We start from the raw sequence: 24,614 nt of genomic DNA on the forward strand, positions 1-24,614 counted from the left end.
TCCATGTTATTCAGACATGTCTAATGATTCAACACAATGCACTGAGACTAGACTCCTAGAAAGAGAAGACAAGTGAACAAATGGAAGGTCAAGCAAACAATTCAACACTTCTGCGATGCAGCCAGAGGTCAGAGGATGGGGCTGGCTGCTGCTGCAGATCTGAACAGGACCAGAGATCAGCCCCCCTGCTGCAGACACTGAATCAATTTGAGATGCTCTAATTCATGTGACCCTCTGAACTGACTGCAGTGTGAAGGGTAGATCCCCAAAATAATAATGTGTCTGTTTTGATCTCAGCACATGTCACCAGGGAGATGTAAAAGTCTTCTCTGCAGGTGTTTGGTAGCCTGGTCTAACGTCTCTTACTCTTGCCAACTCCATTGCTCATTGTCAAGCCAAACTTCACAAGGAGTTTGCATGATAGTAATCAGGATGGCACTCAGGCTAGGTTGTTTGGTTATACTGTACCTTATTTCTATTTTCGCGAGCAGATAATGTATTGCTGCAGCACTTCTACATAATACCTTTCAGTTTTTCCAATTTCCAAGTTTGAATATTGTATAACAATAGTCCAGTTACAGGTTTTGGAGCATCGTTATGAATCCGAGATCTTAAAAGGTTTTCATTGAGACTATACATTGTATAATCCTGCCTGTGAGCATAGTCCTCCTCACCTTGCTCCCCAGCAGGGCTGAATCATCCCTTCGGTGAAGGGTACAAGCAGGCAACATTTGAACTCTTGCCGTAAAGCAACGGAATAGGAAGCAGTGGTGGTCTCAGAGGACTAAAGTTTAGCAGATCAGCTCCTCTACCCTGCAGTCAGCCTCTTGTCTCTTCTCTAGGCTCTCTTCCACCCCTCACAGTTCTGCCACAGACACCATCACAACATCTAGCTGAGGTCAAGAAACAAACAAGGTCACTGACATGGGGTAGCAAAGAGTTCAGGAAGTAACCGGAGAGAGAAACATTTTGTACTTTGTTAATTTACCGAAAGCACCGGATTTACTTTTTGCTAGGTTTAATACTGTCTGCAATCTTTCCTTTTTAGTTAGTGGTATATTTCCATACCAGATCCTAGGATTGTAGAGCGATCATTATGGTATGTTAATGAGCCTATAAATAATTTGGACAATTCTATTTGAATAATTGCATGAACGTAGAGAACGGGATGATAATGGAGTCACATAAACAACACTGGTAAGCACCTGTAAAATACTATCCCCTTTTTAAACTTTAAACCTACCTTGCATTATGGTAAAGGATATGTGCAGTCTTGCCATAAGGCCAATGCATGAGGAAGATGTGTGTATTGTCCCTGCAGACATCCTTCGAGTCCAAGTCGACCTGACCTGTACTCTTAGATGTAATTCTATTGCCAAAGCTAATTCCTATGGAATCCCATTCCCACCATCAATTTTACGTCAATACTATCTCAAAATGTTGAGATATGTAAGTCAAAAGATCATATAGGTTATGTTTCTTCATTTGTGGCGATTTCCATATATCCACATTGCAGAGATCAATCAGCACAGCAGGTCCGCTGGAAAATGTGTGGCAAGCTGACATTTGCCTCAGCACTTTTTTCTTCTTTCATACCAAATACTGACACAAAAGCATGGAAAAGAGGGACAATACTGTTATTTTTATTGGTATTTACACATTACAGTGTAAACAATGGTTGGGCACAGCCCTTAGCCGTGGTATATTGGCCATATATCACAATCCCCCGAGGTTCCTTATTGCTATAATAAACTGGTTACCAATGTAACAAGAGCAGTAAAAATACATATTTTGTCATACCCATGGTATACCACGGCTGTCAGCCAATCAGCATCCAGTTTATAAATGAAAATATAACATGGAAACAAGTTTTTTAGAAGTAGGATTGTATATGCCCATACACAAATATTAAATAATACTTTAATTGATCTACTTTTGTGAGTGTTTCATATTAACCTGACTTATAATTGTTCTATTAATTTAGAAGACTGTGTTTTTGTTTTACTTTGTTTTTAATGTATGTTTTGTTGAAATACAAAACTAGTACAGGCAGTTTACCGTGGAGTACGTTGAAATTGCAGTGTATCTACGTAAGTAAACATTTGTCCGAAGAAGTATATTTTATCTTCTCTAATTTACTTAAAGTGTAAAACATCTTTAATCCACACAAAATGAGGAGAAGAGGGCATTTTCCACCGAAGTAAAATCAACCTTCTTGCCAACAAACTCAAAAAGGCTATAAAGTCAGATTTATAATTTGCCAGTATCAAAGTATCAGGTATTACCCCAAATAATGTTATGGCAGTAGGAACAAAAAGCGCCCTTGATACTTTAGATATGGTATAAAAAAATGGCAGACCAATAGTTATGTAGAGGAGGGCAGGACCAAAACATATGTTTCAATGAAGCAGGAACTTGCTGACTGACACCTGTCACAAACAGGGTCAACGTCAGGATAGATCTTAGAGAGTCTGAGTTTAGTCCAATGAGTGAGGTGGAGGATTTTGCATTGGATTAAACCATGTTTGGCACAAATAGAAGAGGAGTGGACACGGTGCAGAATATCTTCCCATGTGTCATCAGTAAACTCATCACCTAGACCTTAACATTGTAATAGCTGTGAATGAAGGATTGTGAAGAGAGTACGTTTGATCATAGCTATAAGAGATAATACCTTTTACAGTTGGGGATGGTGTCAAAAATACATCAGTGGAAGGGCCCACGGGAAGAGTGAGGAATTGAAAGGTCATGTCACGGACAAAGCTGCGCACTTGTAAATGTCTAAAGAAATTACTATTCAAAAGGTGGAATTTATCTGAGAGTTGTTGGGATAAGGCTCCATCCACTAAGGAAGAGCTTTTCAAAGTGATGTCTAAACTGGTTCCAGGTCTTGAGAGTGTTTTTTACCTAAATATTTTTGGTATAACCTGAAGTAGCAGAGTTAATAGGAGTGTGCCAAAGCAGCCAGTGAAGATGGCATACAGGAGCAAACCATGCTGAAATGATAGTTTCTTCACAAAGTATTCACACTCCTTGATTTGTGCAATGATTTGTTGTGTTACAGCCTGGATTTAAAATGGATTAAATTGAGATTTTTGGCACTGGCCTACACACAATACCCCATAGTATCAAAGTGGAAATATGTTTTTAGAATTTCTTGCAAATTCATAAAAAATGTAAAGGTGAAATGTCTTGAGTCAACAAGTATTCAACCCCTTTGTTATGGCAAGCTTAAATACATTCAGAAGTAAATATTTGCTTAAAAAGTTACATATGTTGCATTCACATGATTTTTTAATGACTAACTCATCTCTGTACCCCACACATGCAATTATCTGTAAGGTTCCCCAGTCAAGCAGTGAATTTCAAACACAGATTCAACCACAAAGACCAGGGAGGTTTTCCAATTCCTTCCAAAGAAGGGCACCTATTGGTAAATGGATAAAAAAACAGACATTGAACATCACTTTGAGCATGGTGAAGTTATTCAAATACACGTTGGATGGTGTATCAACACACCCAGTCACTACAAAAATACAGGCATCATTTCTAACTCATTTGCCAGACAGGAAGTAAACCCCTCAGGGATTTTACAATGAGGCCAATGGTTAGGCCTACTTGAAAATCTATGGCAAGACATAAAAATGGTTGTCTAGCATTGATCAACAACCAATTTGAGATAGCTTGGAGAATTTTGGAAATAATATTGGGCAAATGTTGCACAATTTAGCTCTGGAAAGCTCTTAAAGACTTAAAGACCCAGAAAGACTCACAGCGGTGGAGCTTCTACAAAGTATTGACTCAGTGGTGTGAATATTTATGGCCATTATATATTTCTGTATTTCAGTTTCAATACATTTGCAAAAATTCCTAGAAATGTTGTTTTCCCTTTGTCATTAGTGGGCATTGTATGTAGATGGGTGAGAAAAATATATATTTCAGCAATTTTGAATTCAGGCTCTGACACAAGAAAATGTGGAATAAATGAAGGCGTAAGAATACTTTCTGAAGGCTCTGTATGTGAGGTATCTGCACAGATATAGTACTGAGTTAAATGGAAGTTGGCAGCCCAATAATAGAACTGGAAATTAGGGGGCATTATCTCAGACTTTCAAATGAAGTCTGAGATAATCCCATTGAGTTTGAAGAAAAAAATATTTTGGAATAAAAATGTGTATACATTGAAAAAGGTAGGAGAATTTAGGAATGATATTCATTTTAACGGAGTTCATTTGACCAGCTAATGATAGCGGGAGTTGTGACCATCGTTCAAAATCTTGCTCCACCCTAGTAGGAGATGTGTAAAATGAGCCTTTAAAAGGTTGTCAAGTTGGTCTGTAACATGCACCCCCAAGTATGTACATTTGTTGAGAACTACTCTGAAAGGCTGCAGCATTTAAACGGGAAAGATAGCTCTTATTCAGATGTAACTTTTAACCAGAGACTAGATCAAATGCATTAAAGATAGCACAATGGGTAAAGATACATTAGGGTTTGAGAAATAGAGAAGCAAGTCATCAGCAAGTGAGACCCTTTGTTTGATGCCACCTTTGATCACTCCCTTTATATGTGGGTTGGATCGAAATGCAGCGAGGGGCTCTATAGCGATGGCAAAAAGGAAGGGAGGTATTGGACATCCCTGTATCGTGCCTCTGAAGATGGAAATATTCTGAGTGGGTGTTATTTGGTTTGACAGATGCAAGTGGAGAAGTGTAAAGTAACTTGATCCAAGCAATAGATTTTTTTTGCCAAAACCAAATTTCTCTAAAGTATAAAAAAGTTAGCCCATCTCCACTATCAAAAGCCTTCTCAGCATCTAAAGAGATTATAATCTCTGGGAGTTTTGAGATAGAAGGATTATACATAACATTCGTCGGATATTTGAGAAAGAATGTCTATTTTTTATAAAAACCTGTCTGGTCAAAGGAAATAACAGCTGGTAAAACCAACTCCAAACGAATAGCCAATAGTTTAGCTAAAAGCTTAACATACACATTGAGCAGTGAGATTGGGCAATAGGACCCGCAGGAGAGAGGATCTTTATTATTTTTTAATATCAATGAGATGGAGGCCAAAGTACTGTTGTTTTGACTAATTTGCCAACTCGTGCACAATTAGTCTGTGTTTCTGTCTGATCAAGTGTAACCTACTGATTGACAAGCACAGCTGCAGGTAGCCTAGAGAAGTGCTCTGATCCTATCTGGGCCAGGGGAAACAAATCCTCATGTATTTAAAGCCTAAAATATGCCCAGTTATTTGTGCTAAGAGAAATTCAGAATGTGACCAAATTTGGTTTATATTCAAACTTCGGGTGGCTAGGCTACCTAGGCCTTTTTAATAAAATATTAGTGACTGGAATGAATCAGTCAACACAATAGTGATGACATACTGTATGAGTCACTTTTTAATTCCAGATGCAGTCTGCTTTGAGTGTGTATACGATTTTCAGAAGGGTTCAGATGATATACTTTGACTCCACCACTTTCCAGACAGTTTCTAGGCATACAGTAGGTCACAGATGTGTTGCATGCCGTCAGCAGCAGCGTTGCTGTAAAATCACTTGGGAAGACAAGCCAGGGGGAGAAAAGTCACATTATAACCCATGTCAAATCAAATGAAAGTTTATTTGTCATGAGCGCCGAATACAACAGAAATCACAGTGAAATTACAGTGAAATGCTTACTTACAGGCTCTAACCAATAGTGCAAAAAAAGGTGTTAGGTGAACAATAGGTAAGTAAAATAAATAAAACAACTATGTGTTGTGGTAATTGAGTTGTTTGCTCTATAACCTGTTAGTTCATATGCCTTTCCACTGTGATATATAGGCCTAAAGGCCGAGACAAGAAGAAGTCACAGTAACGTTAGCAGAATAAATTCAACCATCTCTTTGTTCCATCAGAAAACCGGAGAGCAACATCTGTCTGGTGAAGTTCACAAAGCATTTTGCATGTAAATAACAGTTACATGACCTACAGCATGGTCGAAGAAGGTTAATGTTGACAACATTTTTGGACTACTAAACAACCATTGATTTAGAACCACAGAGAGTTACCGCAAGTCAAACAGAAAAAAGGAGCTGCCTCCACTATTCCAGCACCATTTCCATGGTACTGATTTTGTGTGTGTACTGTATGCGCGCGCATAAATGCAAGTAGAAAAAACATGTTGACTCTACTTGTAGAGAAACGCCAACGCCATCCTCGTCTCTTTCATGTTGCCGAAACGGTCTATGACTCTGTTATACAGTACACACTTTTAGTTTCTACTGTCCCAGACTATCTGGCTAAAATGCTTGCTAACTAGCCTAACTTCCTTTCATGGGCAAAGATGGGCCAGGCCAGCTAGTCTACTACATCTAGTTACATATTTAACTTCCATCCTCTCAAGCCAGGATCACAACAAAATGTATGAATTTATGGTTGGATCAGAATCGCCTTTATAATCATTGGCCAGTACGGAGAATTAAGTAAAACTATAAGTCCAAATCCCTATCTCCATCCATGGCTAATTTAGGAAAGGGATGATTTTAGCTAACTAGCTAGTCACCGGAGGACAACAAGATACAACATGTTTTATTCTTCTGTAAATGATGCTCTGATTTTGATGTGATTGGTGTGAATCCAAATCCAAAGTTGCTTCCCTTGTGACTTTTTTTTGGTGCGCCGGGACCATTTACAGTTGAGCTCACTCAGTTTGGCTCAACACTGATTCACTATTATTTTATTTAACAAACGTATCAAGGGAGGCCAAATGCTCACTGGCTTCCCTTGCATTCAATGCTACGGGCGGAAACAGTGTCATACTCTTTTTGTCCAGACAGCATCAGACAGATGGCTATATGTGGCTATATGTTAAGAAAGAGGGGAGCTGTTTCACTCGCTTGGATGCTTTCTCAAAGTACAGAGAGCCGAAATATACATTATTTAAAAAAAAATGTTTTTTTAATATCTGTCAATTTTTTTGTGAAGTCTGGCTTACCTTGGCATCCATCAGTACACACCAGCGGCCACCAGTGAAACACCAGTAGTGAGGGAATGGGAGGCCCATAGTAAACTGTCAATTTGTTCCTAAGGCGACAAGTTTCCTGTGCATATATGGTCCCCAGACAAATCTAAAGTGTGCCGCATAGCAACAGAGATTTACTCACTTTTTTTAAATGACATATATTCAGTAAAAGGTCAGCCTCATTATGTTGCCCAATAGTATTTTATAACATCAAAGTAAAGCAGCACTGCTTTGCATTCAGCAGTGTTTACTCAGAATCACAACATGGAGGTCAAGGTTTGTGGAATTACAGCAGGGAGAATCTTCCACTAGAACACAGAAAGGCTGTTATTTTGACAAGGCTAATTGCTTCTAAGAACACTTTGAAGTGAGAAGTAATGAATCATAGAACGCTCAGTGATTTTTTTCTCCTTCACGGTTTGATCTTCCCTTACATAAAATACCTTTCCCCCCCTTTCCTGGCTGCTGCCAATTTACAGCAGAGCCAGCGCCTCCACGAGTGATGATAAAGAGTAAAACATGATATTATGAAAAGGACTGGAGTTGCTGTAATGTTTGTGGAATATATTTGAAAACTCTCTTGGGGAAAAACTATTGGTTGAAAAATATGACCTTTATAATAAAGTATTTGCAGGCTAAGAATAAAATACAATTCCTAATGTGATGAGATGTGATGAGTAGCCTAAGCATAGGATAAGATTCGGTAACAGTAGTCTCTGCATCCTAAGTAAATTGAAATAAATGTGCCTAAATGATATAATTACTCCTGTCTATACAGAAATAATCAGAGCATTCAAAATAAATTTTCTTCTCAGCTAGCTACATAGCCGTCTTTGTATCAAAGATAATTGCGTAATTATCGTATTTCGCCGTCCTAACGTAGTCTTCACTAGCCAGCTAGCTAACGTCCACTGATTAGCTGCACTGGAGAAACTATTACACTCAACTGAACGACTTGATTAGTGTAGTGTTAGCTAGCTACATAGCTGTCTTTGCTGTCTTCGTATCTTCGTATCCAAGATAATTGTGTTGTTTAGGTTTAGAGTGTGTAGTCTTAGAGTGATTATCTTAATTTACCGAGGTTAGCTAGCCAGCTATTTGTCGTCCTTAACGTAGGAGACTCTGCTAGCTAGCCAACAGCTAGCTAACGTCTACCGAATAGACTCACAACCCGGTCGCATTCACAGGTAGTATCACATTTTCATTTCATTTCATTACAGTACAACGGTTTGATTTGTTTGATCGTAGCTAGCTACATAGCTAGCTACATAGCCGTCTTTGTATCAAAGATAACTGTGTAGTCTAGAGCGATTTTCTAGGTTAGCTAGCCAGCTATTGTCGTTCTTTTAACGCAACGTAACGTAAACAACACTACTAGCTAGCCAGCTAGCCCCCGAATAGCAGCACTGCAGAAACTATTACACTCAACGGAACGACTTGATTAGTGTAGTGTCAACAACGCACCCACTGCCAGCTAGCCTACTTCAGCAGTACTGTATCATTTTAATCATTTTAGTCAATAAGATTCTTGCTACGTAGCTTAACTTTCTGAACATTCAAGACGTGTAGTCCACTTGTCATTCCAATCTCCTTTGCATTAGCGTAGCCTCTTCTGTAGCCTGTCAACTATGTGTCTGTTTATCCCTGTTCTCTCCTCTCTGCACAGACCATACAAACGCTCCACACCGCGTGGCCGGCGGCCACCCTAATCTGGTGGTCCCAGCGCGCACGACCCACGTGGAGTTCCAGGTCTCCGGTAGCCTCTGGAACTGCCAATCTGCGGTCAACAAGGCAGAGTTCATCTCAGCCTATGCCTCCCTCCAGTCCCTCGACTTCTTGGCACTGACGGAAACATGGATCACCACAGACAATACTGCCACTCCTACTGCTCTCTCTTCGTCCGCCCACGTGTTCTCGCACACCCCGAGAGCTTCTGGTCAGCGGGGTGGTGGCACCGGGATCCTCATCTCTCCCAAGTGGTCATTCTCTCTTTCTCCCCTTACCCATCTGTCTATCGCCTCCTTTGAATTCCATGCTGTCACAGTTACCAGCCCTTTCAAGCTTAACATCCTTATCATTTATCGCCCTCCAGGTTCCCTCGGAGAGTTCATCAATGAGCTTGATGCCTTGATAAGCTCCTTTCCTGAGGACGGCTCACCTCTCACAGTTCTGGGCGACTTTAACCTCCCCACGTCTACCTTTGACTCATTCCTCTCTGCCTCCTTCTTTCCACTCCTCTCCTCTTTTGACCTCACCCTCTCACCTTCCCCCCTACTCACAAGGCAGGCAATACGCTCGACCTCATCTTTACTAGATGCTGTTCTTCCACTAACCTCATTGCAACTCCCCTCCAAGTCTCCGACCACTACCTTGTATCCTTTTCCCTCTCGCTCTCATCCAACACCTCCCATACTGCCCCTACTCGGATGGTATCGCGCCGTCCCAACCTTCGCTCTCTCTCCCCCGCTACTCTCTCCTCTTCCATCCTATCATCTCTTCCCTCCGCTCAAACCTTCTCCAACCTATCTCCTGATTCTGCCTCCTCAACCCTCCTCTCCTCCCTCTCTGCATCCTTTGACTCTCTATGTCCCCTATCCTCCAGGCCGGCTCGGTCCTCCCTCCCGCTCCGTGGCTCGATGACTCATTGCGAGCTCACAGAACAGGGCTCCGGGCAGCCGAGCGGAAATGGAGGAAAACTCGCCTCCCTGCGGACCTGGCATTCTTTCACTCCCTCCTCTCTACATTTTCCTCCTCTGTCTCTGCTGCTAAAGCCACTTTCTACCACGCTAAATTCCAAGCATCTGCCTCTAACCCTAGGAAGCTCTTTGCCACCTTCTCCTCCCTCCTGAATCCTCCTCCCCCCCTCCTCCCTCTCTGCAGATGACTTCGTCAACCATTTTGAAAAGAAGGTCGACGACATCCGATCCTTGTTTGCTAAGTCAAACGACACCTGGTTCTGCTCACACTGCCCTACCCTGTGCTCTGACCTCTTTCTCCCCTCTCTCTCCAGATGAAATCTCGCGTCTTGTGACGGCTGGCCGCCCAACAACCTGCCCGCTTGACCCTATTCCCTCCTCTCTTCTCCAGACCATTTCCGGAGACCTTCTCCCTTACCTCACCTCGCTCATCAACTCATCCCTGACCGCTGGCTACGTCCCTTCCGTCTTCAAGAGAGCGAGAGTTGCACCCCTTCTGAAAAAACCTACACTCGATCCCTCCGATGTCAACAATTACAGACCAGTATCCCTTCTTTCTTTTCTCTCCAAAACCCTTGAACGTGCCGTCCTTGGCCAGCTCTCCCGCTATCTCTCTCTGAATGACCTTCTTGATCCAAATCAGTCAGGTTTCAAGACTAGTCATTCAACTGAGACTGCTCTTCTCTGTATCACGGAGGCGCTCCGCACTGCTAAAGCTAACTCTCTCTCCTCTGCTCTCATCCTTCTAGATCTATCGGCTGCCTTCGATACTGTGAACCATCAGATCCTCCTCTCCACCCTCTCCGAGTTGGGCAACTCCGGCACGGCCCACGCTTGGATTGCGTCCTACCTGACAGGTCGCTCCTACCAGGTGGCGTGGCGAGAATCTGTCTCCTCACCACGCGCTCTCACCACTGGTGTCCCCCAGGGCTCTGTTCTAGGCCCTCTCCTATTCTCGCTATACACCAAGTCACTTGGCTCTGTCATAACCTCACATGGTCTCTCCTATCATTGCTATGCAGACGACACACAACTAATCTTCTCCTTTCCCCCTTCTGATGACCAGGTGGCGAATCGCATCTCTGCATGTCTGGCAGACATATCAGTGTGGATGACGGATCACCACCTCAAGCTGAACCTCGGCAAGACGGAGCTGCTCTTCCTCCCGGGGAAGGACTGCCCGTTCCATGATCTCGCCATCACGGTTGACAACTTCATTGTGTCCTCCTCCCAGAGCGCTAAGAACCTTGGCGTGATCCTGGACAACACCCTGTCGTTCTCAACCAACATCAAGGCGGTGGCCCGTTCCTGTAGGTTCATGCTCTACAACATCCGCAGAGTACGACCCAGCCTCACACAGGAAGCGGCGCAGTTCCTAATCCAGGCACTTGTCATCTCCCGTCTGGATTACTGCAACTCGCTGTTGGCTGGGCTCCCTGCCTGTGCCATTAAACCCCCTTCAACTCATCCAGAACGCCGCAGCCCGTCTGGTGTTCAACCTTCCCAAGTTCTCTCACGTCACCCCGCTCCTCCGTTCTCTCCACTGGCTTCCAGTTGAAGCTCGCATCCGCTACAAGACCATGGTGCTTGCCTACGGAGCTGTGAGGGGAACGGCACCTCAGTACCTCCAGGCTCTGATCAGGCCCTACACCCAAACAAGGGCACTGCGTTCATCCACATCTGGCCTGCTCACCTCCCTACCACTGAGGAAGTACAGCTCCCGCTCAGCCCAGTCAAAACTGTTCGCTGCTCTGGCCCCCCAATGGTGGAACAAACTCCCTCACGACGCCAGGACAGCGGAGTCAATCACCACCTTCCGGAGACACCTGAAACCCCACCTCTTCAAGGAATACCTAGGATAGGATAAGTAATCCCTCTCACCCCCCCCCCCCCTTTAAGATTTAGATGCACTATTGTAAAGTGACTGTTCCACTGGATGTTATAAGGTGAATGCACCAATTTGTAAGTCGCTCTGGATAAGAGCGTCTGCTAAATGACTTAAATGTAAATGTAAAATACTTCACCAGAGACCATGGCTTAGCCACAGAGAATCATTCGCTTATTTTAAAGCTGTGGATTGTTTCAAATCACAAGTGTGTAGACCTATACGCCTATAGTTGGAAAGCTCACAATCTGGGCAGTGTTTGGCAATAAGCCTAGGTGATTATTCAGATGCATCTGTCAGTGAAAAGCAATGCATCTAAAATATGTGTGAACATAATGTATCTTCAGTATAATTGAACATGTTGAAGCAAGAAGAATGGGAGAGGGGTGAAGATATGGACATATCTCTCTCCAGAATGTGCTAAGCAGCCTGTCTCCCACCAATTCAGGTGAAATAAAAATAAATAAATAAAATAAATTCTTACACATTACTGTTTATTGTGTTAATTGTTTGCCCTTTTATTTGTTTATATTCTTTTTAGCAATTCCTTATTACATGTCACCAGTAGTAAATGTTTATCCCCTTCATTTGGTTACATTAATTTCTGTTAATGCATGGGTTAATTAGGCCTACAGTGAAGTGTACTGTGAAGCCGGAGTGGAGCAGCAAAAGGGGGACCAACTCCATATTAATGCCCATGATTTTGGAATGAGATGTTTGGAGCAGGTGTCCACATACTTTTGGTAATGTAAGTGTACATGTTTGACATGGGCAGGAGCAGGCCTTCGAGTCGAGGGCGAGAGAAAGCCATGTTCCTTATTTGATATTGTTCCCATTCCCTTGTCGCCAAGTTTAGAATTGTAAACTAATATAAAATATAAGTGAAGTAATTGCGAGCACTGCTCCACATCACTTGATATCAACCACAAGTGGGAGAAAAGGGAAAGAGAGGGGAGAGGGACAGAGAGGGGGAGAGACCCAACTTAACCAAACGAAACTCTCTGTTGTACAGCAGAGAGTGTACGACTCCAAACCCCCACAGCTGAATAGATAAGAACTGAATAGATAAGAGCACACTGCTTACAAAACAGAGCTGAGAGCTCTCTATGTAGAATGGGCTCCATATATAAATATCTTACGTTTTTCTCTCTCTCCTACCCCTACACCAATCCCATTATCATTTATATGAAAAAATGCTCAAGAAAAAGTGTTTTACAGTTTGTTATTGCAACAACACAAATTCTTACAGTTTTACCATCTCACCAGAAGGGTGTACTGCAGGACCTTAAGCACTCTTACTTCCAACGGCTATGACCTATGGTGTGATATGTGGCGCTATCATCCCCCAAAAAAGCAAATAGAATATTAATGATAGATTAAAGTGTTGAAATAATTAATATTTCAGGCTTTGGTGGCGAATGTCTCTTTGTAGTCTGTTTGTTTCAAGTCACCCAAATCCGCTTTCAATTAATCTAGACCACCTCCCTGTTGAAGTAATTGACAATTGAGTATTCCATTACTCCTGACCTAGTATAATGTTTGGAAGTGGCCTGTTTTAAGCAATTCTTATAAACGCATAGATTGTGTTAGAATAGGCTCAGATGATGACGAGAGAAAAGAAAGAAAGCAAGAGATAGAGAGCGACCACAAGCTGCGAGTCTTTTAAATTCACTCCAAACGCCAAACAGACTTCTGCTACTGAGCAGGGTCAGAAATACTTAAACAACCAGCTATGTATCTATTAACAGCAGGAAGCTTAATCCAAACGAGGTCAAGAATACAGTTCTCTAGTAGGGAATTATAGGTAGGGCCAGGCGATTTTTTAAAAGTATTTGATATATTTATATATATATATACAAAAAAAATTACCCTGCATTTTGATTATCCGACCTCAAGAGGTCGATAAATAGCACCTTCTCACACCACATGTGAATTGTCACTTGTGCATATCATGACCATCTAACATAATTATCTAATTATCCCCAAATAAATTCCCAACCTTGTGGATTGAAGTTAAATAATATATTTATCTTAAGGACATTATCAACACAAATATTTAACTTATTGTCTGTAATCAACATTATATGGGACTAATAGGCATTTTATCTAAGAAAATGTAGTCTATTTATTAACAAAGTAGACGTTTTCATTCGCTATAGAAATACCTGTAAAAACGTAAATGCTGAGGATATGGCTTTTGCAAGCGCCAACAACAACACCTCGTTCACACTGCAGGTCTTAATGTTTAAATCAGTTTTGTTTTTCGTATCCTTTGGAATAGGGCTACTGACTGTCCAAACAACACGTTACAAGTGACCAAATCGGATTTGTGTGTGTTCAGACTGCGGTCATTTGCTGACATGGCTATGCTAATTATCATAGTCATGATGGGTGTGTGCACAATGGTGCAGGCCAGGGTTTCCCAAACTCGGCCCTGGGTCCCCATTTTGTTTTTTGCCCTAGCACGTCACATTTGATTCAAATAATCCAAACTTGATGATGGTTATTTGAATCAGCTGTGTAGTGCTAGGGCAAAAAAAAAAACGTGCACCTGGGGTGCCCAAGACAGAGTTTGCTAAACCCTGGTGTAGGATGATTGGTGGTGGTGCAGACTGTCACTCAGTCTGCAAGTGACAACAACGCCTGCCATGGACGTTTCCCAGTTGCTTTGAATGTTCAACATCGGTGTAAGAACAGTTCTAAAGCCCCAAAGGCGATCCAACTCTCAAAACAAATCCTTTTTTTTGGCTAGCCTAAGGCAGTCAACTAGCTATCTTAACCATTTAGTCCCATGGTCAGGAATCAGATTTGTATCTGACTTGAAATATCCAATTACATGTGCTTTTTGGCTGTTCAGACTGCAGGAAAAGAACAGATTTAAAACAGAATTGCAATCTTTTTCACTGCCAATGTGGAGAGGATCAGGTTGAGCAAAGTGAGGTGCAGAATCCCAGATCTACAAATAGTATTCCCTGCCAAATAATAGGCTTTGTTCGATTAATTAAGATTCGTATGCAACGCCTCCCCTGGTTTAGGCGATCCAAACACTCACCCACTGCCAGGCATTGAATGATTGATTGGAGACAGCTTGTGCCAATTAAAGAGCCTTTCCTAGTAGTTTCTGCCTGCAGCAAACCCAGTGGATAATACTGGAAACACCGGTCAACCCCCCCCCCCCCACACTCTTAATTGCCCTAATAGCAATATATACTGTAGGGTATAGGACGGTTCTGAGTGACTGGGTTAATATAATGTTATAGTGGTAATACACTTAGCCACCAGATGATGCAAGTGAGCCACAATCACTCCTGAGCTGCAGATGCTTATATTGCCATGGTAATTGTATTCAATAGGGGTCCTATGTCAGATCCAGGGAAATATTATTTGAACTTGAGTGTGAGAGTAGTAAAGGAGGATAATGAGGAAGATCCATTAGTGATAGCAGCGTGTGATTTCTCAACGGTTGACTCTCTCAGCCATCTAAATGTCGTACATAGGGAATAAGGGCTGCCACGCTTAAGTAAGTATCATTAGACACAACAGCTGTCCACTGAGAACCTAAATAGCTGTCATTAGGAAAGTTATCTCACGTCTTCTAATTTGAGAACCAAGGCTTTTGTCTTTCAAGCACCTACAGGAAGACTAGAACAATGAAGAACTCAGATGTATCACACCTCACTTTTAGCACAATGCATATTTCATGCAAATACTGAGAATGGTCCAATGGTCTCTTAGACTCCTACTTCTCTGACTCCTACTGCTATGTCAGGTGAAATAAAAATGAAGTGTTTGACAGTGAAGAGTGGTTTGGAGCATGTTGCTGAGACAATGTTCTTTATTATGTATTGCGTTTTGTGACGAACCACTTTTCACTGTAGTTTGTAAGAGCGCAGAGCTCTCTCAGAGATAGTGTGAAGGATGGCATTACCTTAGAGACACAAAGGGGTTTAGGGCAATCTATAATAAAACCATGAACAAACAATGATTTATTTGACAAAGTAAAACTTGAACAGAACCTTAAGGGCACTGCGACAAAGTCATGAGCAAGATGACAAAGACAAATGTTTTAAGAATTGCTATTGTGAAATCTGGTTGGTTAAACCCTCAAGCTGAAACCAGCAGTGAAAACAATAATTCTCTGAGATGTTTGAAGTGTGGCTGTATCCAAACAGAAGGCATTATTATGTGTGCATTAGAGCCTACAGGTGTGCAGTGGAGAAGAAATACAGTCAGAGTACTTGATACTTTATATGGTGTGACTATTAGGGCAATGAAGAAATGGGAGAGAAATCAATGCCACTCCATTAATTGGATGTAAAGACAGCTAGCTTTCTATTCAATAGAGACTTCTCACATCTACCGCTTTACAAGACCTTACACATGGCTGTTAACATCTTACTCCTATCAGTATGCACTAGAAACAGAGGAGGACCACTTGATAGAAACAGCATTTGATCAGAATTGGCTGTGATTGGGATACTACAGGCGTTGATTTCAGCCATGCCAAGTGATTGCCCAGCCCACCACATTGAGTTGAGTAGAGTTTGTGAATGACATCATATTGCAGTAAAAGTTATTGTGTGTTCCGCAAAACTCAGTGTGTTAGCTGGGCTTCTCTCTCTCCTACAGTGAAGAAGAGCTGAGTGGTGTGACGGCTTATCTGAGCCTTCAGTCAGAACAAAATAATTATGCTGCCGCAGATGGCTTGTGTTGTTGTTGGCCAGGCTTGAAAAGAGCTTCATCCTTATCATACAATAAAATCGTCTCAGTCAGCAGACATGTCAATCTGAAGCTTTTCTTAACATGTGTCTCTGTAATCCCTCATCACTACTGAGGGAGCTTGGCGTCTCTCTCTCTCTCTCTCTCTCTCTCTCTCTCTCTCTCTCTCTCTCTCTCTCTCTCTCTCTCTCTCTCAGGGTTTCCCAAACCCGGGCCTGATTCCCTCATGAGCCATCACCCATGTCACTCTCTGATACACAGGTCCCAGTGCTGAGGGAGGGGGGAACAGCAATAGAGCACTAGACAGCTGATTAAGCTGCTCTATTGCTGCTCCCCCCCTCCCTCTCTCTCAGCACTGGGCCTTATGTATCAGAGAGTGACATAGGTGATGGCTCCTCTCCTCTCCTCTCTCCCCTCATAAGGAATTACAGTTGAGAGAGTGACTATTTTTCTGTTTGTGTGATGCTGCTGGGCTCCTCACGAGTCACATAACCTCAGTATAATCTCCATGACGCTGTCAGGGTGGCAGGGAGCCATGCCTTATGAGATACCCACCATCCTCTCTCTATGTCTTTGACACCCCAGAAGCTCCATGACATCACTCTGTGCGTATTTTGTATATCACTCCTCTTGGCTCCCAGGCCAAGTCAAACACACTTTACGCTAGGCCCATGACTCTTCTCAAACACACACACCCACGCACAAATGCAAACATGCATACAAATACAAATGCACTGGCACACACACTCACTGGCACATAGTGACTGGGATGTATGTTTTCTCACACTCCCCCATGCACTCCTCTGGGCCATGGGGGAGTTCACTTGGCGGAGACTTCTCCGTTTGTGTGAGGTGGCTCACATCCATAATCTGTGAATGCCATTTTTCTCCAGGGACTGTGACATTGCAGATGTGCTGAGTTGGTAGGTTTACAGGCTGGCTGCTGGGCAGACGTCTGGGCTAATTCACTCTGACTAGCAGGTAGTTACACGACAGCCGAACAGGCAGCTTAAGAAAATCTGACACTCACTTTGAGAGGCAAAACAAAGTAGACGTCTTAAAGAAGCGGTTTATACTCCAACAAGTTGCACCAACTGTTCAGGTATGTGCTGATGAGAAAATATTGATCGGTCTCTTCTAGCTAACATAAACTGTAGGTGTGTAGCCGTTCACTCTGCACTTGGATATTTTTTAGAGCGTGTCTGCAAGATGTTCATTCTTAAAACTGTCATCTAATTTCAATGGGATTATCTTAAATTGAATTTCTAATCATCCTTCACACACAAACTAAATCTTCAAACTTAATCACCCTGCAAGTGCTGAATACTTTCTTTTCCCTGTGGGGGTAGTAGGCATGCAGCTGGTAGCCTGCTTAGCGGTGCTGGTGCTCTGTGTGGCAGAGGCTGTAGAGAATTGTCCCGATGTATGTAAATGCACCAAGCAAACCAGCCCTGAAAGGTCAGAGGTCAACTGCCACAAGAAGGGGATGAGGAAGTTCCCCTCCAAACTGCCCCCGGATTCCTGGATTCTTAAAATGGGTGAGTCCATTGTTTGCAATTGTGGGAAAACCCCCTTCACGCAATCTTTGTTGAAAATAGCCGCAAGGATTCAACTGAATCTCTCATTGAAATGTAGAACTTTGTGATCAATATGCCCCCTGATGGTGTTTTGCCAATATCCTGGAACTAAATATAAACTTTTTAAAGTATGTGCCAGCTGTCTGTCTCGGAATCGATAGGCTCTTTTATTGACATAACCACAAGAAATAGGCTGGTCTTACCATTTTCTGTTGTGATTTCTTTCTCATACTATTTCTGTGGTCGATGTCCCAGGTGAGAACAGAATAGTAGACCTCCCGCCAAACATTCTGAAACCCATCCCCAAGATCGAAAGCATCAACTTGGAACGCAACGTCATCAAATCAATACACCCCCAGGCCTTCTCTGGAGCCCGGAGGCTGATGCTGCTCAACCTGTATGGGAATCAGATCAACAAACTTCCTCTGAAGGGCTTCCAGGACCTGCTCAACCTCCGCTTCCTCATGCTGGGCCAGAACCAGATTTCCAGTGTCAAACCAGACATGTTCACTGGCATGAGGAACCTCTCAGACCTGGACCTCCCTCTCAACTCTCTGACTGCCCTTCCTTCCAACGCCTTCAAGCCTCTGATCGCCCTCAAGGTCCTGGACCTGGCCCTCAACCGCATCCAGAGAATCTCCACAAAGGGCTTTGTGGGCTTGACGGAGTTGCTGTTCCTCAACCTGGACAACAACAGCCTAAAGAGTATCCCGGCTGGGGCCTTCAAGCCTCTGGCCTCCCTGGAGATGCTGGTGCTGGATAACAACCTGCTGTCCACGCTGACCTCAGCCACTCTGGAGGGCTTGTCCAACCTGCAGGAGCTTTACCTCAGGAACAATGAGCTAGAGAGGCTGCCCCAGGACCTGTTCAGACACACACCCAAGCTTTCCCAGCTGGCCCTCAGTGGGAACAGGCTGAAGACTGTGGATGGAAGCATGTTCACCCAGCTGTCTGGTAAGAGACTGACTGTTCACCAAACTATTCTATGCCTTTTTTACATTTGTGAAATAAATATGATTTGTCATATTGGGGCGGCAGCGTAGCCTAATGGTTAGAGCGTTGGACTAGTAACCGGAAGGTTGCGAGTTCAAACCCCCGAGCTTTCAAGGTACAAATCTGTCGTTCTGCCCCTGAACAGGCAGTTAACCCACTGTTCCCAGGCCGTCATTGAAAATAAGAATATGTTCTTAACTGACTTGCCTGGTTAAATAAAGGTAAAATAAATAAAATAAATAAAATAAATATGTGTTCTTCATGAGTACCATAGATAGACAAAGGTACAATGCACCCATTTGTATCTCAATATCAAACCATTTCTGGGTAACAATAAAGTAGCTTACTGTCATTGTTTTCAATTAAAAGGGTCAAAAAGAAACAAAAATAGCTTCTCAAGCAATAATTTAGCTAAGAGTGGTCTGAGTGCTGGAGGTGAAACCTGAAAAAAATGTGCTGTTATTAGTAGAGAGGTTTGGAACTCTCTTTCTTATTGGTCTATTAACTCATTTAGCGCATGGTGATGACATCATGGAAGACCAAAACTCTATCCCACCAAAACAGGCTGAAACAGCTCTTACAATAAAAGGGCATTATGATCATTTTCACTATTTCACAGTATTGTTCCTACCTCATAGTGTGGAAATATACAGTCAACTGCCAAAATAAAGGAAACACAAACATAAAGTGTCTTAATAGGGTGTTGAGTCAGAACAGCTTCAATGCACCTTGGCATTGATTGTATAAGTGTCTATAACTCTATTGGAGGGATGCAACCCCATTTTTTCACGAGAAATTCCATAATTTGGTGTTTGTGGATGGTGGTGGAAAATGCAGTCTCAGGCGCTATTCCACAATCTCCCAAGTGTTCAATTGGGTTGAGATCTGGTGACTGAGACGGCCATGGCATATGATTTACATCGTTTTCATGCTCATCAAACCATTCATTGACCATTCGTGCCCTGTGGATGGGGGAATTGTCATCCTTTGGGGGAATAGGATGGTAGTCAAAATAATGGCCAAATAATGGCCTGCCCAGCATTTCTATACATAACCCTAAGCATGATGGGATGTTAATTGCTTAATTAACTCAGGAACCACACCTGTGTGGAAGCGCTTTATTTCAATATACTTTGTATCCTTCACTTACTCAAGTGTGTCCATAATTTTGTTACCAGTATATAAAAACGCAGACACATTAAGTTTCTGACTGCACTGGACCTTTAAGTTACATTTGGTAATGCAACGTCATATCCATTTGGATTATGCAGAAAGATGAAAGATGTCACAATAAGCATCTAATCTGACTGTGATTCTGCTCTGCCTCCTACCAGGCCTGAAGGAGGTGTATCTCCATGACAACCCCTGGACGTGTGACTGCAACATCAACAACCTGGTGCGCTGGATGTCCCAGACCAAGGCCAACCTCTCCCCTTTGGAGTCCCTGAGGTGTGTTGCCCCAGCAGGTTACCGTGACAAAGCCCTCAATAGCCTCAAAGACCAGAATCTGCGCTGCCGGGCCTAGACTGAAGACACGCCAACCCTTACAACGTGCTGCCAAGACTGAAGCCAAACCAACCTTTACTCTACTCCAGCATCCTGCATTAGCATCCTGTAGTCCTGCTACAGAGTTACCTGTTATACAACACCTACTACTCAGTTATGGTCGAACGACAGCACAGTTACCCATTTCATTTCTGTATAACACCTAAACTCTTAGAAAAAAAGGTTCCAAAAGGGTTCTTTGTGAGGCAAAGGGTTCTACCTAGAACCTTTAAAAGCATATGAACTGTTTTTGGAAGAAAGGGTTCTTTGATGATTCTTTGGAAGGCAAGAAGAGTTATACATAGAATCATATACTGTATCATATATCCCACCATTCTCTATTGCAGGGGGATTTTCAGTATTGTTTGTTTTAATATCTGTGTTTTTGCATGTGCATTGATTGATTGATATATTTGATGCTACACATTTTTCGAAACAAATCCAATCTGTCCGTAGTTATTTATTTCACCCGTTACTGAGATGGTTGTTCCAGTTTAGATGATTGAGGTGGTCTCAGTATTCTATCTTCCCTACCCTGACAGTCAGTCATTTTAAATGCTGGTTGAGGGTGATAAAGAATTGCACTTGTTGTTTATCCTAACTCTGGCTGGATTCCAATAGGAATAAAACATCACTTTGCAAGCCAGCATAATGTGACTTGCAGGCCTGGTGTTGCCTGTAAACTAGGAGTTTCCTAACACAATTGTGTTAGGGTATAACTCTGAAAGAAAGGCTATATGATATTTGTAATGTATTGTCATAAATAATACAATTTTGAAGGCTAATATGGCTGGTGGGACCATTTGTAGAGGGATCTAGGAATAACCTTCCAAAGATAAAAGGATTCTCTGTAGAACTCTTCAAAGAGGGTTCTAGGAAGAACCTTTAGATGATAAAGTGGTTATTGGTAGAACTCTTCATAGAGGGTTGTAGGCAGAACCTTTCATATAGGGTTCAAGGTAAAACCAAACAGGGGGTTCTATGAAGAACCCTACATAAAGGGCTATACAGGGAGAACCCTCTCCAAAAAGAGTTCCCTTATGGGGACAAACTGAAGAACCCTACATGGTTCTACTTAGCACCATTTTTTCAAAGAGTGTACTGCAACCATCGTCCAACAACACTGTTACCTATTACTGTGTAACACCCACACTAGCCATGGCCCAGCCACAGAATGACCTGTCATTGTGCAACACCCACACTAGCCATGGCCCAGCCACAGAATGACCTGTCATTCTGCAACACCCACACTAGCCATGGCCCAGCTACAGAATGACCTGTCATTGTGCAACACCCACACTAGCCATGGCCCAGCCACAGAATGACTTGTCATTGTGCCACACCCACACTAGCCATGACAACTGACAACTGTACAGTTAGCTATTACATTCCAACCATAAGCCAGAGATATTATAACAGTATCACAGAAAGAGAAAGAAGAGCAAAAATGGATATTTAATAGCTTGCCCTGAGCTTTCTGTAATTGTGGTGTTCTACTTAATAATTAGCTCCTTTTGTAATTAGCTCCTTCATCTGTGCTCCTGTTTTAGTTTCTTAATCTTGTGTATTTTATATTATCTGAAGTAAATGTATTTCTAGCTTTTCTTAACAGTAATATCCTATGCTGATAAACCTATAACATAAGCTTATTTTCATGACACAATATGTATATAAGGCAATTATATTATTCAACAGATATGCAATCATTTTATGCTTATTAGTGTAATATCTTTGACGATTTGCCTATGTTTCTGAGCTTGTCACTGTAGATTGTAGTCAGTTGATCTCCTAATCTAAATATACAATATCTCATTGTTTCCATTGAGTGAAACATATGCTATTGCACGTGTACAATCCTAAAACAGCATTAACTCAGTCTGTAGTCTAATTGATTTCAGACTGTACATTCATTTTGAAATAAAGGCAATTGTGTAATGAACAGCATGTCATCACTCACAGTGACTGTACTGCAGTGGTTCTTGTTTATATACATTATTTCACACGTCATGAGTTATTCAAGCCTTTCCTCCAATTGCAACATTTTTCAGAAGTTCTGAAAAGGCCTCTATTTTCCGCTCCATCCATTTTTATGGAGAGCAGTGCTGCTTCAAAGAGGGAAAGTAGGTTAAAACGTCCTCGTTGCAACTCCCATCACCACCTGAGAAGGAATTCCTCATTGGATTGTTACAGCTGAATAAGCTTCCATAGAAATCATCGTTCCACCTCCACATTCCAGAGTCAGACAGGCTGCTGAGGCAGCACAGACCTGAGCATCCAGGCAGGCCCGCCGCCATGGCACAGTTCTGTATCAAACTGAGCTAAACGGCTTTACCTTTAAATGGCTGCCTTTATGTATTAGCAGCAACAACATAAGGTAGTGGTACAACAGCCCTATAGTACATTGTGAAAATAGGCTATTATGTAACTGGCATTCTACAGCTCAGAATTATACTGTTCATCAAAGTATTTTTGCATCACCTGCATTGGTATAGAAAATGACAACCAAAAACAGACAAATCATGAACAGTGATGCATAAGAAATGAGAAATAAATGTAATTAACTAGCTTCAAATGCATCTATGGCTGAATCCTGGTTGTTCATCATCTCACAATGCTGGTAGAGTAAACCAGCATATGGTGTTGGAAGGAACATTTGGAAAACCCTGCTAGCCAGGAGCCAACAGGTAAGCTGACTATTGATGCATACTCACCTGACCAATTCAAACCACATGTTCCACATTTTGGCATAGGATAGAATCGGTAACATAATCAAGAGCAGAAATACAGTGCCTTGCAAAAGTATTCAGTGTTTTTCCTATTTTGTTGCATTACATCCTGAAATGTAAATGGAATTTTATTTGGAATTCAGGTAATGGACATACAAAATAGTCAAAATTGTTGAAGTGAAATGAAAAAAATGACTTGTTTAAAAAAAATAAAAAATAAAAAAATGGAAGAGTGGTGTGTGCATATGTATTCACCCCTTTGCTACGAAGCCCCTAAATAAGATCTGGTGCAACCAATTACCTTCAGAAATCACATAATTAGTTAAATAAAGTCCACCTGTGTGCAATCTAAGTGTTACATGATCTGTCACATGATCTCAGTATATATACACCTGTTCTGAAAGGCCCCAGAGTCTCCAACACCACTAAGCAAGGGGCACCATCAATCAAGCGGCACCATGAAGACCAAGGAGCTCTCCAAACAGGTCAGGGACAATGTTGTTGGGAAGTACAGGTCAGGGTTGGGTTATAAAAAATATCAGAAACTTTGAACATCCCACGGAGCACCATTCTAAAAGAATGGAAAGAATATGGCACCACAACAAACCTGCCAAGAGAGAGCCGCCCACCAAAACTCAGGGACCAGGCAAGGAGGGCATTAATCAGAGAGGCAACAAAGAGACCAAAGATAACCCTGAAGGAGTTGCAAAGCTCCACAGCGTGATTGGAGTATCTGTCCATAGGACCACTTGTCAGGATTTGGCCAGGGTTGTTCCGGTTTTTGGTCACTAGATGCCCCCATTGTGCTTTTTGACCTTTTGTTTTCCCTTGATCCCCATTATTATTTTCACCTGTGCCTCGTTTCCCCTGATTGTATTTTAACCCTTAGTTTTCCTCAGTTATTTGCTCTGTGTTTGTATGTTAGCACCCAGCCCTAGTACTCTGTGAACTCTTGTTGATCCCGGTGGACTCTCTTGTGGAATTCTGTTTTTTGTTCTTGTTTGTTTGTTTTTGAGTATCTTTTGAGGCTTTTTGTGCTTTACCTTCCACAATTTACCTTTTTTGTCTTGGAGGATTACCTTTGTTCTTGTGGAATTCCTTTTGAGGTTGTGGAGTTACATGTTTTCCTGAAGAACTTCACATTTTTACTTCATTAAATACACCGTCTCAAGTACTGCTGTGTCTGCCTCATCTCCTGGGTTCTGCCGACTATTCGTGGCTCAGTTGGTTTAGTGACTGTTTCTCACTCCGGAGACCCGGGTTCGTAACCGGGTCCTGACAGAAACACAGAGCCAAAAATGAACCCAGAGGCAGCCAGTTCCCAGGACCTTGTTGCCATGCTGTCCCACCACCAGGAGACTGTCCAACGCCACGAAGCCGCCCTGGTTAAGCAAGAGGCCTTAATGGCTAGACATTCTCATCTTCTGTCGGAGATGCTGACTTCCATAAAGCAGATATCTGATCGA

General features: G+C 42.4%; 1 protein-coding gene across 2 annotated transcripts; it reads left to right on the plus strand.

The window, feature by feature from the left end:
* Positions 1-14,972: 14,972 nt before the first annotated feature.
* LOC123995963 (leucine-rich repeat-containing protein 15-like) lies at positions 14,973-22,264 on the plus strand. Of its 2 annotated transcripts, none has more exons than XM_046299611.1 (4): positions 14,973-15,108; positions 17,657-17,845; positions 18,140-18,838; positions 20,212-22,264. In XM_046299611.1, exons 2-4 carry the CDS (start codon positions 17,662-17,664, stop codon positions 20,400-20,402), a joined length of 1,074 nt encoding a protein of 357 aa, XP_046155567.1. In that variant the 5' UTR covers positions 14,973-15,108; positions 17,657-17,661; the 3' UTR covers positions 20,403-22,264. The 2 variants fall into 2 exon arrangements, with proteins under 2 accessions (XP_046155567.1, XP_046155568.1); XM_046299612.1 differs by lacking the exon at positions 14,973-15,108 and adding an exon at positions 17,187-17,409 and having other exon boundaries at positions 17,660-17,845.
* Positions 22,265-24,614: the final 2,350 nt, after the last annotated feature.

Source organism: Oncorhynchus gorbuscha, linkage group LG14 (assembly GCF_021184085.1).
Source record: "Oncorhynchus gorbuscha isolate QuinsamMale2020 ecotype Even-year linkage group LG14, OgorEven_v1.0, whole genome shotgun sequence".
Taxonomy (NCBI): Eukaryota; Metazoa; Chordata; class Actinopteri; order Salmoniformes; family Salmonidae; genus Oncorhynchus; species Oncorhynchus gorbuscha.

What these genes read in the sequence shown, in the direction of transcription:
- LOC123995963 (XM_046299611.1), top strand. Translation starts at nt 17,662, where the DNA reads ATGCAGCTGGTAGCCTGCTTAGCGGTGCTGGTGCTCTGTGTGGCAGAG. An exon ending in TTCCTGGATTCTTAAAATGG is followed by an intron (nt 17,846 to 18,139) that starts GTGAGTCCATTG and finishes TCGATGTCCCAG; the next exon opens with GTGAGAACAGAATAGTAGAC. An exon ending in CATGTTCACCCAGCTGTCTG is followed by an intron (nt 18,839 to 20,211) that starts GTAAGAGACTGA and finishes GCCTCCTACCAG; the next exon opens with GCCTGAAGGAGGTGTATCTC.